This window comes from Vanellus vanellus (assembly GCF_965231255.1).
Source record: "Vanellus vanellus genome assembly, chromosome: 3".
NCBI lineage: Eukaryota > Metazoa > Chordata > Aves > Charadriiformes > Charadriidae > Vanellus > Vanellus vanellus.
The window spans coordinates 77,899,176-77,914,915 of record NC_138907.1 but is presented as its reverse complement, the minus strand read 5'-3'; the positions used below and the strand labels follow the sequence as shown (position 1 = coordinate 77,914,915).

At 36.1% G+C, this 15,740-nt stretch overlaps 1 protein-coding gene across 1 annotated transcript in view; it reads right to left on the bottom strand.

Moving 5' to 3' along the window:
• Positions 1 to 15,534, bottom strand: part of AK9 (adenylate kinase 9) — a gene marked incomplete at its 5' end in the record, with an annotated part of 78,728 nt that extends 63,194 nt beyond the window's left edge. The window contains 7 exons of the mRNA XM_082480732.1: positions 171 to 296; positions 1,001 to 1,174; positions 4,329 to 4,441; positions 9,331 to 9,427; positions 9,512 to 9,564; positions 12,935 to 12,998; positions 15,418 to 15,534. Coding sequence (XP_082336858.1) covers positions 171 to 296; positions 1,001 to 1,174; positions 4,329 to 4,441; positions 9,331 to 9,427; positions 9,512 to 9,564; positions 12,935 to 12,998; positions 15,418 to 15,534 — 744 coding nt within the window. The remainder of the gene's footprint in view (positions 1 to 170; positions 297 to 1,000; positions 1,175 to 4,328; positions 4,442 to 9,330; positions 9,428 to 9,511; positions 9,565 to 12,934; positions 12,999 to 15,417) is intronic.
• Positions 15,535 to 15,740: the final 206 nt, after the last annotated feature.

Sequence of the window (15,740 nt, the reverse complement as noted above, 5' to 3'; positions counted from 1 at the left end):
CTTTGTATCATTGACTTTAGTATGAATTTCAAAACTTCGGGATATATTGTAGCGTGCCTTGCACCCACCTCCATACAATAAATTTCAAACTAAAAATAAAAATAAAATAGTGCAAGATATTTAAAACAATCTTTTGTTATGCATAATCATAATATTTTGCTTTTTCTTACTTCTAAAGGATGAAGCATTATATCTTTATATGTTCCAACTCTTTCCTCTGCATTTTCAAGAATATCTTCAGGCCTCTGTACTAATTGATGCAAAAATTCTGACATCGTAAGTGGATCTTCTGCAGTCTGCAGAATGAAAAGTTAAATATTTCAAGATACAGAAATAAACTAATGTACTAAACTAATTTTTGTCTTTACTCAAAGGTAAATAAAGTAGTTTCCCAGAGTATTGTAATGAGTATTAGCCCAGCGATTGCTGACCGTGATTCTATCCCGATGAAGCATAGTTTCTGCAAATTGAGAGGAACGTGCCTAGAACTTGCATTGATAAGTCTCTGGCCAGCATTATAAACCAGAAAAATTCAACCTGAATTCAAAATTAATACCTTCATGAAAAAGAAAGAAAATGCATTTGCAGTAGTCTAACACCAAAACCAGAAAACAAGCAAGTATGCTGCAAATGCTAGTAAAACTTGCTACAATAAACAAAAATTTAGAACTCTCTTATTTGCTTAGACCATGAAACAGACAATATAGTGATTGTTATCCTGATACACCCTTTTAACTTACAGAAAGAAACAGTTCTAATCCTGAGTTAGAGACGGAATCCATGTTAAGCTATAGAATAATCACCATTTGCTGTCATTTAAACCTACCATTTAAGTATTATTCCACATCTCTTAAAGTAGAACATAAACTGAATTAGATTAGCGTTCAGCAAAATTAATTCATAATGTAGTATGGTGATATTTCAGAATTTTGGAATTTATTCTCCTTTGTCTAGAGTACATTATAATACTTTGCACTCTTTAGAAATTAGCAATATTTACCTCTACTTCTTCCTGCTCCTCATCTTCTTCTTCATTCTCTTCTTCATGCTGCTCTGTCTCTTTCTTATGCTTTTCAATAACATTAGGATCCCACTGGTTCCTCTGATATACCTGCCCTGAATCAGGGTGTTGCCTTTGTCCTGATACTCTTTGGCATAAGTCATAGTCTGAACACTAGCAAGGAATAATTAAAAGGAAATCATGTGTTTATTGTACTGCTATAATAATACTATTTTCCTGAAACTGCAGAATGGGGGGTAGGAGTCTGTTTGGCAAATATTTGGATTCATAAACAACTTCTCCAATAACGTTCTGAGTAAACACAAAATTTTCACAAGCAGCAAATATTAAAGAAAGACTTGCATAGTTTTTCCGCACCAGCATTTGACATTTGACCAGGAGTGTAGCCACTACTTGAGCACATTTTACCATGCAAGTTATACCTTGTGATATAACAACTGTAGGTGTAAATTATGGATAAAAGTATTTTGCAGACAGGCTTGTGATTGCTCTTGCAATTAATGTCAAAGTGGTTTGGACTTGAACAAGATTAAGTCAATTTTACTAGGTGCCTCTGACCTCTCAGAGCTCCACTATTACCCAAAAGCATAGTGGCCATTGTGTCAGAGGCTAAAGGAGTTCAGCAGTTTGGAGCTCTGGAAGACTAAGCAACAGTCTTTCCAGAAAAAGCCCTGGAGACACAAATTTAGTTTAGTATTAAACACAGATAAATCTGGATGTAGTCTGTGGTGGTAAAATTATTAATATTTAAGATTTGAAAGGTCTGCCTAACAAGTTTATCTTAACTAAAACATTCCACTAAAAGCTAACAGTCTATGATTGTTCCCACCTTCACTTCTGAGCTAAGATAATACTGGGTTTGTCACTCGTATAGGTTCCACTGAGACCCTTCTTTCTACATTGTCCTATTACTTACTGTTTGATTCCTCCTTAGAATTGTGGCTGTTAGCAAGCTACTTAAGGAGTTCATCCATTCCAGGGATGGATACCTGACTTCACTAACATTGAAAGGATTGTTTTTCCTCACCTTTTTCTTTTTTTTTTTTCTGAAACCAAAAGCTGGTTGGGTCTCTGCAACCACTTGGCAGGGGACAGGGAAGCAGAAGGGGAGATGCTGTCTGAATGTTTGCTCACTATGATCAAAGTTAATAATGCTTCTATCTGACCCGTCCTAAATTGTACTTGCATTAATATGCACTTGGAGTCCCCAGATCTCAAACAGGTCTTAAGATGGCTATCTTAAAATTCTACTATGGAATTGGGGGTGAAGCACAACAAAAAATAAATAATAATTCTTCCTTTCTAAATCACTAACGCCTACCTTTCAAACATATATGAAAAGCATGAGATAACAAGAAAATATTATAGTTGTTAAGGTCAAATTGTTACAGAAATGGAAAATTGATTTCTACAGAAAATATAGATCTTTTGAAATCACATTGCGAGCAACAGGCACACTACACTCATTTCCTGAGGTATCCCTTGAAGTATTACGATACTTCAAGAAAATAGGAAATAGGATATTTCTATAATTCTATGGTGAGTCATACAGACTGCTATATGACATAACACATTTTGAAATAGGGAAGGAGAAATTTGATCAAATATGGTTCTTTCTTCAAAGGTGCATCTTCTGTCCTTTTTCTTGGAGAGACAAGATTTCTCTAAATTGGTCTGCTAATAGCAGTATTTCATTAGTCCCAGAGTTATCTAGAATCTCCCTTCTTCATTTCTTTTTGATATACTGAAAATGGTTACAATTCTGACATATCTGTGAAAACAGCTTGAACCCACTGAAATCAAAGGCAAAATTATTCATTTGACTTTGGGGCAAAGATTTTTAATGAGCATTCAGTCTCACTTTTCTTCCCAGAGGAGGAGATGATGTAACTACATGAAGTCAAGAATTCTGTTTTCTTTCTACTGTAGTTAGTATCCCTCTTCTATTTGTACCGCTGTGCATGATACTATACAACATATATTCTCAAGAACAGGGATTTCTCACTATCTGGTATTAAAACAAAGACTGACTTTCTGTAGCTGAAAAAATCAAAGCTTCCTGAAAAGTAGCACAAAAATATGTTTCTCTGATGTTTTAAGATTTTTCCATGAGCAAAATAAAATAGTTTTAAGGTAGGCTTTAGCAAATTTTCATTATGCATGGTCAAACAAATTAAGTCTCAAAAGTACAGAATGTGAAGAACCTTGTTATTACAACAAACACAGATTTAAATCTGGCAAAGTGGTAGACTACATCCATGCACTGAAGCTTAGCATCTGACAAACCACATAGATATGACAACTAGAATCAAAATCCCAATGAGAATGGAGCACAACACCAGAAGCTGATTATTCAGAGTTGCCTTGGCAGCTCATTCTGCACATTCAGAGTAAAAGATGGAAATAATCTAGATGATAATAAATAAAACATTGCAAGAGGAAAGATCTGAACCCTTATTCATGATTATACATGCTGTTATTTTGTCTGCATGGAGTCTGGTAAAGTTGGTGTGGGACAGCTAGCATTCTCCCTGGTCGATAACAGCTGGGCACAACCTGGAGAATGGCACAGGCCTAGGGCCTTTCCCAGTGGGCAGTTTGGACATGACCTCCCTATTCTGACTGACAAGACAGGTTAGCTGTGTTCTGCCAAACCAGCTGGCCTGATGACTGAAGAGTCACTCTTGCCTCATTTTATTTACTAATATGGACATAGCCAACAAATCCATTATTTTAAGTTACACTGAGAAAGTCCTCTTAATCCTACACTAACAATGATTTAAGTTTCTCTGGTTATATAAGTGTCACTCTTGTGAAGCACTAGTATGTCACATTACTACTCATGAAGAAACTGAGATTTGTAAATGAGATGAATTAATAATGACTAAGAAGCAGTTTCACAATTAGTGAGTAAAAAAAGAAAAAAGAATTTGCTTTCTAACTTCCATATATGAAAAGTTTCTTCCTGAAATACATGAATGGCAAAATGGCATGATGTATCCAAAATCCCCTAATAATCATGTATTCAAAGTTTTGTTTTCTTGAAAATCTCTATCTTCTAATTGGTAGAGGTGCAAAGACTGTAACTGCTACTGAAGTTTTAGGTGTTCATTATTTTACATGAGCGAAGCTTATAATGGAACAAACTAGCCTAATTCCATTCCAATATAAACCAGAACAATTTCCTTTACCTCAATAAATACTATACTCAAATGCACAGGGGAAAATATTATCATTTGACTTATGCAGCATATGAGTCTACTAATAATTAGGAAAATGACTAGCAAGTTACTGAAGGTGACATTACCTTAATGTTAATCAGGAAATCCGGTTTTAATTTTAGATTCTTTATTTTCTCTATTTGCTGTGAAACAGTCATGTATTCCTCTGAGAGAGAAGGAAATCCACTGAGAACATAACCTGCCAAATACATTTTATTAAATATATCTTTTAGGAGGTTATTTGAAATATAGGACTAGTTATACTTGTCTCCTTTAAACAATACATCTCTTTGTTGGCACAATTTTAAATCATGTACATGATACAGCACTATTAAAAAAATTGTGCACCCATGTCTACTTCAGGTGAAATACAGACAAAAAAGTGTGTTGGTTTCAACTTGATACAGGACTCTCAAACCAGGACAGTTTGTTAATTCAGTTAAGAAATACAAGAAATACGTAGACATTAAAGATCATACTCAGACTACCTGCTTCACGTGCCTAGCTCTGACATCGTAGTGACTAAAAGTAACAAGCTTTTAGTGACCATTTTTGCCATTAAAAGACTTTGTAAAAGGCATTGCAAAACGTAGCCACATGATACAAAGCATTTAAACTAGGAGTCTAGGCCTTTTATAGAACCTTTAAAGGTCTTCGCGTCTACGGGCAATAAAAGGAGCTTGAACAACTCTCTGGGATACATAGTGCTCCTGGATACTAAATCCTCTCAAAAGGAGCACTGTGCACACGCTATGCGTACTGAGGCACTTAACTTGGCAAGCACCCATTCACTCGGGATTCGCAGTGCTGAGTTCTCTTTGGCAAACAGACACCAACTATATATGACAAGCAGAGTTGTAATAATACCTTTTTCCCAGTATTAGACTGCTCAGCCCCACAAATGAACTTGTGGCTTCACGTTCTAGGAGTGTATTGTAACTACTGATGGTTGCATGCAGTGCAGTAAGAACTACTGTACAACAAGGCACTCAATATTGACGAGGCCAGAATGTGAGACTAAATATGAAAGAGGTGGATTTTTTTAGCCTAATAACGAGAATATTCCCTTAGAGAAATGGTGCATGCTCCAAATGCTTGGAATTTTATGTGATAACATTTAAATGCAAATCTATGGAGCACAAAAACATAGCAGCACTCTTTGCAAGAGGTATTAAGACTGCAGACTCCTCCTTCTTTGGGGAGCTACTATCCATGGATGCAAATTTATAGAAGAGGATAAGCAAGACAGAGCATAATATATAGTCATGCCTCTAGGAAACGAAAATCCTGCATTCTAAGTTGTTGATACCTTCAGAGAATTCTAACAGGTAGTGAGATATGGGGAGTCTGCACAGCCTCTGCTTTTCAACACATCCCGAATAACAACAGCTGAGGTGAGAGGAATGGGAGAGTAACATGGGAAAAAACTATCCCAAACTGTTTGTTCTCTGAGAGGGTGTTTTCCCCTCAAACCAGTAATGTTGTGAGGAGACTAACAACGATGAAGTTTACCTAAGGCAACCATCAACCCAATCAAATAGTAACCAGGGGATTACCAAGAAACTTTTGAGGAGAAAAGGAGCCATCTTGAAGCATTAAAATTTGTGACTGGGGAAAAGAGACCTTAGAGAGAGAACAAGGTGAAAGAACAGCAGCCAAATCAGGTTTGATGTGCAAACCTTCTACAACCTTCTGTCTAGGCCTGACAGAGCAGCCTCCCTGTTGAATGCTGCGAGTAACCTGCATTTCAACTGCTGGACTGACGGAACAGGTTTAAACACATATCGGCCCACACCTGCCGTGTGCGTATGTGAGCTCATGGGAAGCCTTCTCACTGGTGCGTGGATTAGCAGAATGTAGGAAAAGGCACGCACAGACAAAGCTAGAACACCCACGTTTCCAACAGAAAGTGTGCTTAAATAGGTGAACATGCATTCTCAGAAAAGGGAATGTGTGCTTTTAACTTCCACCCATCTTTGAGAGAGGGTTTGCATGCATAACAATGCAAATTTTAGTATCCTCTTCGGAATTAGTTTTAGGAAAGCGTTTAGAAATTTTCAGGTGTTTATTAATATTTGGCAAGTGCCTAGTGCTGTGTCGCTTGTCTCTTGTGTGTCTGATACTGAACCTTTTCACTGATCACCAGTTCACAGATTGTCAGCTAATTACTTGCCATTAATAAATCAATAAACAACTGTGGTCCTGATTTGATTTAAATCATGCTAATTGAGCAGTTTTCCCCGGTGATAATGACATAGATTTTTTCCTTTGCAAATATTATTTAGGTTAACATGATATGAACTTCTGGCTGTTTTCTTGTTCTATTTAAAAAAAAAAAAAAAAAAGCAAGCACATCAGCTACATAAAAATTATAATTCTACATTTTCTTACCTACAACACCCTAAAAACCAAGTGTGCTTGTTATTTTCCAGTGCATATGTTATTTTAAAAAGAGATGCTGTTTATTTCAAGGAATAGCTTAGAAGCTTCATACCTGACCTCTTTCAGAAGTAAAAAAAAAAAAAAAGAAAAATAATCTGGTTTTAGCAACTTACAATTTTTAAATATTAGCACTTCTAAATATCTCTGACACATCATTCTCCAACATAATATGTGTTTATTATTAAAGTCAGAAGAATATAACTGAAAAGAATTCCTCATTGTGTGTACTGTTTAGAAATTTGTATTTTACGATGTTATAAACAAACGTTAAAAGTAAAAAACTCAGCCTTTCACACAACACTTTCTAAAATTTTTAATGAATAATTAATAGCAAATTGACTGATAAGTTCCTGCTGAAAGCCTACTTAAGTTTTCCATGGATTATATTAAGATAATAGTTGCTAAATAAAAAGTGATTAGAACTAGAAAATACTTATTAAAAGTTGGTTTTGGAGATGAGTTCTAGTAGGCAGGAAAAATAGCGAGGATGTAGGTTATTCTATTCCTTGCTACTTTCTGTTATACAGAAAATGGCTTGGCTACAAGAACCAAACTTTAGTCAACTTTATAGTGATGTTTACAGTCTCTAGGATCTCTGTGGTCCTCTGTGATACACACATCTTAGTCGTTCATCATCAAACTGACTCAAAGAGGCTGGCATTTCTGCTGCTACTTCTTCCCTCAAATTTTTATTTTCTCATCCTCTCCTTTTTTTTTTTTTCTTCCTTATTTCTCTGTCTTTTGCCTACTGTTTTAAAAGCCTCACCAGGTAAGGCTGCATCTTTTGCAAAACTGTTGAGTCTTGGACTAGAGAAGGAACAAAAAGTATTGCAACTGAAATCTTATAGAAGCACGCTAGTTGTCAGAGCAGTAAAAACTCAATATTTTCTTGGCACTATACCTGTCTCTTTCCTATAATGTGAATTTCAAATAAAAGTCAGCACCAGAAAAAGAAACTACATTTTCTTTTACTTTCTTTCCACTCAGCATTATATTTATTTTCACTTCAGGAAAGCAGGTTCAGACTCTAGCAAGATCTACAGCACTAGTCTTAACAGCCTGAATTAACATAATCTGTCCTCAGAAAGAAGAATTATTACCACTACCAATACTATTCTCATCCAATTTACTCTCAGTGACAAAATGTAAAGTCAACAGCTCCATGCCCAAGCAGCAAGCAGTGAAAAGTGGTGTTCCTCAGGAGTTGGTACTGGGACCGGTACTATTTAATATCTTTGTTGGTAACATGAATGTTGGGAATGAGTGAACCCTCAGCAAGTTTGCTGATGACACCAAGCTGTGTGGAGCGGTCGACATGTTGGAGGGAAGGTATGCCATCCAGAGGGACCTTGACAGGCTTGAGAGGTGGACCCGTGTGAACCTCATGAAGTTCAACAAGGCCAAGTGCAAGGTCCTGCACGTGGGCCAGGGCAATCCCATGCACAAATAGAGGCTGGGCAGAAAATGGATTGAGAGCAGCCCTGAGGAGAAGGACTTGAGGGTGTTGGTTGATGAGAAGCTCGACATGAGCCAGCAATGTGCGCTTGCAGCACAGAAGGCCAACTGCATCCTTGGCTGCATCAAAAGAAGTGTGGCCAGCAGGCTGAGGGAGGTGATTCTGCCCCTCTACTCTGCTCTTGCAAGACCCCACCTGGAGTACTGCATCCAGCTCTAGAGTCCCCAACATAAGAAGGACATGGGCCTGTTGGAGCAGGTCCAGAGCAGGGCCACGAAAATGATGAGAGGGCTGGAGCACCTCTCCTATGAGGACGGGCTGAGAGAGTTTGGGTTGTTCAGATTGGAAAAGAGAAGGCTCTGGGGAGACCTTATAGCAGCTTTCCAGTATCTGAAGGGCTCCTACAAGACGGCTGGAGAGGGGCTTTTTACAAGGATGAGGGGTAATGGTTTTAAACTGGAAGAAGGTAGATTTAGATTAGATATTAGGAAGAAATGTTTCACTATGAGGGTGGTGAGGCACTGGAACAAGTTGCCCAGAGAAGTTGTGGATGCCCCATCCCTGGAAGCACTCAAGGCCAGGTTGGATGGGGCTTTGAGTAACCTGGTCTAGTGGAAGGTGTCCCTGCCCATGGCAGGGGGGTTGGAACTAGATGATCTTTAAGGTCCTTTCCAACCTAAGCCATTCTATGGTTCTATGGATCATTGAATAAACCATGTTGTGGGGAAAAAAAAATAATTAAGTAATTTGTTTTATTTTAAATAATCTGTTTTCCTTTTTTTTCATTATTTTAAATGTTTAAAATATTTTTGCTGGTGGGTTTTTTTTGTTGTTGTTGTTACAGAAGTATTCATGCAAAAAAAAAAAAAAATCTGTATTTTAAATCCTAAAACTTTTCTAACCAGATAATATTGTCAAATGAGACTCATAGCAACACTTAAAATTTGGGGCAAATTAATTTTCTCAAAATTATCACAACATAAGATGGGTATGACACTTTCTGATGTCCCATATTGGTAAATTAATCCCTAAGTACACTCTCAGTTCACTGATATTCCACAACCTAAGGAGCACAAGGAAAGACGGTACTTTCTAATACAAATTAATTATATTAGAGCAATAATGGATGCAAAGTGTGTCAAAACTAAAGCTCTCTCATTCTAAGAATTTTAGGCTATAAATATACTTACCGTAATGAGCAACTTCTGGTGACTCAATCTTTTTCAGAATCATTTCTGTAACCAGTTCCTCAGAAATACTTTGACCTTTAAAAAGCAATTCTTGACACTAAGATAAAATGCAAAACATAGACTTATATAATATATATTTGTCAAAAATCTGACAAAACTTAATAGAAGATTAGACCTTTACCTTAAGCCCATAGTCTGTTTCTTCACGAATATTTGTTTGAATTACTTCCAAAGCTGAGAAAGCACATCAGACAGAATAAAATTAAAATAATTCATAAAAAATAGTTTATATACAGATGTGTATATGCAGGGATACATACATTCACGCACACACATATGAATATGTATGTGTGCTCCAAGCATCCAGACTATTTTTGAATGAACAGCCATTGTATTTAGGGCCATTATTATATTTTGTCCATCCAGAACTTGGTGCCTTCTAGCAATGTCTGGGTAGATGTTTTTCCCTACAATTTAGCCCTACATATACTACAGACAAATGCACAACAGCAGCCTTGCATGATTATTTTAACTACTGATTTATATCAAATTAGCATTACTGCTGTGTAATTCAGAGATGGGCATTTGAGCTCAAACACTTCCCAAATTTTAAAAGTAAATTTTAGAAAAAGAACTGTTTAGATACACAAAACCAGTTGGTGTCTAAAGGGCTTTTAAAAAGGGGCATTAAGGGCTTTTTAAAAAGCCCTTAAAAAACTACTCCTTATATAGTCTAATTATCAAATTCAAACTCTGTCTCTGTTGACAGTGACATCACAGCAGAATGATCCTGGAAGTCTCTCACACTTCTATGCCATTGAAATAAGCAGACCCTCATGAAAGTTTTCAAGAATGACCCTTAAGGCTAGATCTATCTTATTAATAAACCAGGCCAGGAAAAGATCCTGGAGCCAGGTAGCTCATGCCTATGCAGCTAAAATCTTTTCCCCCAGAACACAGTGGCTGTTTTCAAACTGCTCCTACTAGTAATAATGACTGTCACATGTACTATCATTCATACCATGAATGGGTGTTTGGGAGAGCATTATTTGCCAAGGGTCCAAATTGAGACAGGGAATGTAGCAACAAACAACACAGGCAACTGAAAATCAGTGCTCTACGTGTACCCTGACACCGTTTTATATATGAGTATTGAGCAATTCATTCGGTAAACGGATAGAAAGTATTATGTCAAATTAAAAAGTCTGTGAACACCTTTCCTATCTAATAGTTCTCTGATTATATTTAAAATAAATACCACAGGGCAGAATAGATACACTGGAGCGAGTCTAGTAGAGGGCACCAAGATGATCAAAAGTGTTGAATGTACTAGGAGAAGCCAAAAGAACCGGCCTTGTTCAGCCTGGAAAAAACAGGCCAGCTTTTATTGCTGTCTAACTACTTAATGAGAAGGCACAAAGACAGAACCACTGTCTTCACAGAAGTGCAGATAGGACAGGAAGCAACAGACACAAGTAGGAACATGAGAAATTCCAATGGGGTAATTAGGAAGCAATTTTTCACCATGAAGGTGGTCAAACATCGGAAAATATTGCCCAGAGAGATGGTGGAGTCTCCACCCTTGGAGGTATTGCAGACTCAACTGGACAGAGCCCTGAGCGACCTTCTCTAATTGACCCTGCTTTGAGTGGAAGGTTGGACTCAATGACCTCTGGAGATCCTTTCTGAGCTATATTATTCATGTTTCTGTATGGTGATTTTCTTTGTTTCTTTCTTTTTTTGATGTGGAAAATGAAAAAAAACTATTAACAAAAGTTGAAGGAATGTGTTTGTGTGTACACATGTGGGTGCCCTAGACAAAAGAAGATTAAAAGAAATACCATGAGAAGAATTAATAGAAAAGAAAGAAAGAAAGAAATAGAATAGAAAGAAAGAAAAGAATAATTCTCTGAGTCTACTAGAAATAAGGCAGAAAAACGCCGTGAGATTTACATCAGTCATTTATAATGGAAAAGACTGTGTTACAGAGATAGACTGCCTAGTTTGTCTATCTAACAAATTTGATAGACATTTGTCAGTAATGGTTTAAATACATTCAAACAGTGTGGATTGGCTTAAGTTCATTTCTAAGGCCCCTTCTTATTTTGGTCTGATCCATGTTTTAGACCAGGTATTAATTTTTGTTAGACAATCCTATGAATTAAAAACTCTATATTTACATAAAGCAAAAAAGCACTTTATTAAAACTGAAATTTACCATACTATAATTCCAAATCTTCAAAATAAGGTAAAGATATTTCAGTTGATAAAGAAGTCTGTGTATTCACAGGAATATGAGGTGTTACACCATCCACTAGGGGGTTTTATTAGAACAATAAAAAAATACTAGGGGGCCTTTTAAAGAAAAAAATGAAGATTAATATATAAAGATGAAGATTGATATATAAAATGAAGATTAATATATATTATTATTATATTAAATGAAGATTAATATATAAAGAGTTAGTTCATAATCAGAACAACTGTACACATATATACCATAAAACCAGATTTATAAATTGGTGTCCCCAAAGAGGCACTCAAGAAATTCATAGTTAAAGCTATTATGTGCTTTCTTTTCTTCTACTTAAAAAGATTATATTAGCCTTCAAACTGGTAGGACAAATCTGGTGGAAGAGTTTTCTTTTTTCACAAAACTTATGTGAATGAATCAAGATTTGTGAATTATAATGTCATGGATACAAAAATATTACCAGGGCTTTATAATAATTACAGATTTTAAATTTTCTTTAGTTACTGCTGACAAAATTAGCACAAAATAAAACTGCCAGAGACTTAATTATTTTTAGCAGGAACATACTTTCTTACTGAGATGCCTCAAAACTAGAAAAAACCCTCTAGTGATGTGTTGACATGGAATAAGATAATATTGTAAGCAACGGATTTTACTCTACAGATCTTCAAAAATCTTTGATCAGAGGGACTGTCAGAAATGGAACCGGATAGCTTAGAAAATGAAACGATATCTTGAATTCTGGTAAAGGCATGGTGGGAGAAATTAACTACCTCATCTGAAATAAGCCATGAAATATTTTTGTTTTAGAAATTTGAAAGTGCCAGCTCCTATTCCTTCCATTCTTACTAATACTGACATAAAAGCTATGCTTCTGTTTCCTGGAGTACATCCCTGCCTTGTTTTAGGCACTGCATAAACAGAAGGGTCCTCCTATTTTTTCATGGCCTGTATTGGAAAATCTATGTGCTCTCTGGAGTTGAATGAGTTGCCTCCACGTGAACAAGAAGGGTCACATGAGTCACCTTAAAGGACCGGGAATAGAACTTGATTATTATGTGTTACTTATGTGCCCTTCTGAAAAAAAAAAAACCAAAAAAAAAAAAACCCAAACAACAAACCAACAACAAAAAACATCCCAAAACCCCACACGTGATTTTCTAAGCCTCTCTACAACTAAAAAACTGTTTTCAGCAATTGCATTTCTGGCAAAAATGGTTACTTGGTCCTTACCAGTAGTCTTTACTGTCATCAGAAAGGTCATTTTGAATTACAGGGAACAGTGAAGTTATTCTAAACCAAAAGATATTATGAAGCCAATGCAATGTTCCAAATATAGCTTATGCTTACCTTCTATGAAAATGCATTTCCATATTTGTGCTAGTTTTCTAGCTAATGTTTTCTTTCCAGAACCCTTAAAATGAAAAATACACATTTAAAAGAAAAATAGGCAGAAGGAAAAAACCTCAAACATATTACACAATGAAGAATATATTTTCATCTGATAAAAACAATTAAAAGCTACCAACATGATTAGGATCTCTGAGTTACGCACCGGGCAAACACAAACACTCTTTTTAATACCATCCTTTATTTTATACAGCATAGCATTGCTAATATACTGTTACTGTCCTTTGCAGTTAATTATTTCCAAAATAATTATACTGGCTTTGTTTCTAAGTAACTCTATCTAAAACTCAGCTATGATTTGCACATAAATTACTATTAGAAATCCTTTAGGACTAAAATTCGTTATCTTCAGTCTCAAAGCAAATTATGACACAAACCTGCTCAGCCATTTCTGAGATACATAGGGATAGTATTCTTTGACTAAAAGAATGCATACATAAAAATTGCCCTTGTTAGTCCACAAATCTGGTTTAGATACTGACAAAACATTTATTTTATCACTTACATGAAACCTGAGGAACCAACATAACCAAAAGTAATGAGGCCTCTAAGAGTACAGCTACCTGAATGGGATTTTGCAAAACTCACCATCTTCCACCCTTGGGATTATGCCCTTTTTTCAAGGGCATACAAGAAGACTTTTTTTATAGTCTGTTTGCCCTAGATAAATTTTGTGATTAAAAAAATAGTAAAAAACCACAAATAAATCACACTTCCAGTTAACAGTGTATCAGCAACCACTCCAGGCCCGTCATACCTTACATCTTACAGATGTGATGAGAATATATGTATTTCATTTTGCTTTAAAGGCACTATGCTTTTAGCTTAAAAGAAGTATCTTAAATAAGATAGATGCTCTACACATCACTCATATAAATAAAAGATCTTATCGTAAAAATAGAATATTTAATTCCCTGTCCTCTTGGCCAGGCCTGTGCAATTTCAAACCTTTATTAAAATTTGTATTAATGTCAAGCATTTACTGAAGGCAATGGTTTCAGATAATTTCCTTTTTTTTTTAATTGTCTTTCAATGAGTATTTTATGCTGGTTTGGTCTATAAAAATGTGGTTACCTTGTTCATATAAAGTTAGAAATTGGACAATTTTATAAAACTAGGTGAGCCAGTCCCCTGTAGTTTTCTACTGAGGTGAATGCACTCTTTCAAGTCTCATGCTGACCATAAGGCAGCATTGACTTGTTGGCTATCACCGTATACAGTCTCACTGTGATGTTTGCATCTCATCCCCTTGCAAAACACCACCCTGCCTCCTTTCTCAGTTTGGTCAGAGGTAAAGATTTGCAGCCAAGCATTGCCCAGCAACTGGAGCCAAGGAATAAGAAAGAATGCAGACCTATGAAAACACTGGGGACTGGGAGCCTTCCAGCCTGACTGGTGAAAGTCTTGAAAGTCTTTGAAGGAAGAAAACTTAGCACTATGGCATTGATTTGGGGCTTGATTGGGTGGGTCAAATGGCATTGAAGTTTGGGTTGGTTTGCAGTTCTAGGTGCACACCATTTATCTCTCTACCTGCTAGGCAATGCAAAGCTGATTTCCATACAGTCATTTCATGATCTGTTGTGGTTCCTAACAGAATCACACACATATGCAGAGGGCAAGCTGCTAGAGGACCTTGTGTTTACACTGGAAGTGGGGTGCTCTGAAGGCACCTTTCATGGGCAACTGCAAAGTTCAAGAGAAAAGCAGCTTTCAGGGCACCAGAGCTGTGTTTATGTGCATACCAGATTCAGTATAGACATAAGACAAACTTGCACCAAAAAAGATCCCTCTTCAGCAAACTAAGGCACTAATGTAAAACTGCCCATGGAATCTCCTACGTTTGGGAAAAAGAAATCTGAGAAGTCTACAATTACAAAACATCAAATTTTCCTAAGTAAAGGAGGCCACAAATTATTTGAGAAAAAGACAGACCTTGAATTATAGTTAAAATATAGTACAAATTTCCCAACACCTTGGTGGATTTCAGTTATTCCCAAATATATGACATATAATTACGTCATTAAGTTCATTAAAATATTTAATGTCTGTAAATCAGTACATTAACCTGAATGGGTTTTTTATGCCTATTTATGTCTTTAACCTGTCAAGTTTTTTTAAAAGTTAGAATACTGAAATAGCATAAAAACAATGCAGTTGCCAATGTGAAAAGAGAAGAAACTTTTTGAGCAGCACAAGACTTTTAATTACAGTAGCACTTCTAATTGTAATTGAATGGTCACTCAGGCCAAAAAATGGCTCATTTAATTGAGATCTTTACCACACGCTGCAGGATTTGCAAAGTGGAAAAGATAAAAAAGTAGGTCTTTGATCTTTTTGGCAGTGTTACTAAACTAATGTTTTGAAAGGAAAAGTAAAATTGTTAGCAGAATATCTGAAGAAAAAACTTCCATCAGACATCTTACTGGCTTTCCAAGGATTATTAAGCATGTAGGCTTGGACAACAGAAAGGATTTTTCAGCTTCATCTTCATCGAAGATGTCTGCAAAGGGCTGAGGTTGGTTTTCCTCTTGTGAAGCCATATACTACCTAAGACTGGGAGAAAAAGAAAGCTTGTTACAAAATACAGTAGCTTACGTATGTGTAAAATGACACATACTTAAAAGTGGAACTGAATAATAAAGTGATACAAGGCAAATTGCTTTGTTAGAAAAACTATTATAAGAAGAAAAAGCATTTAGAAAACATATACAATACACCTATTACTAAGAGAAGGGTCGCTTCTGAA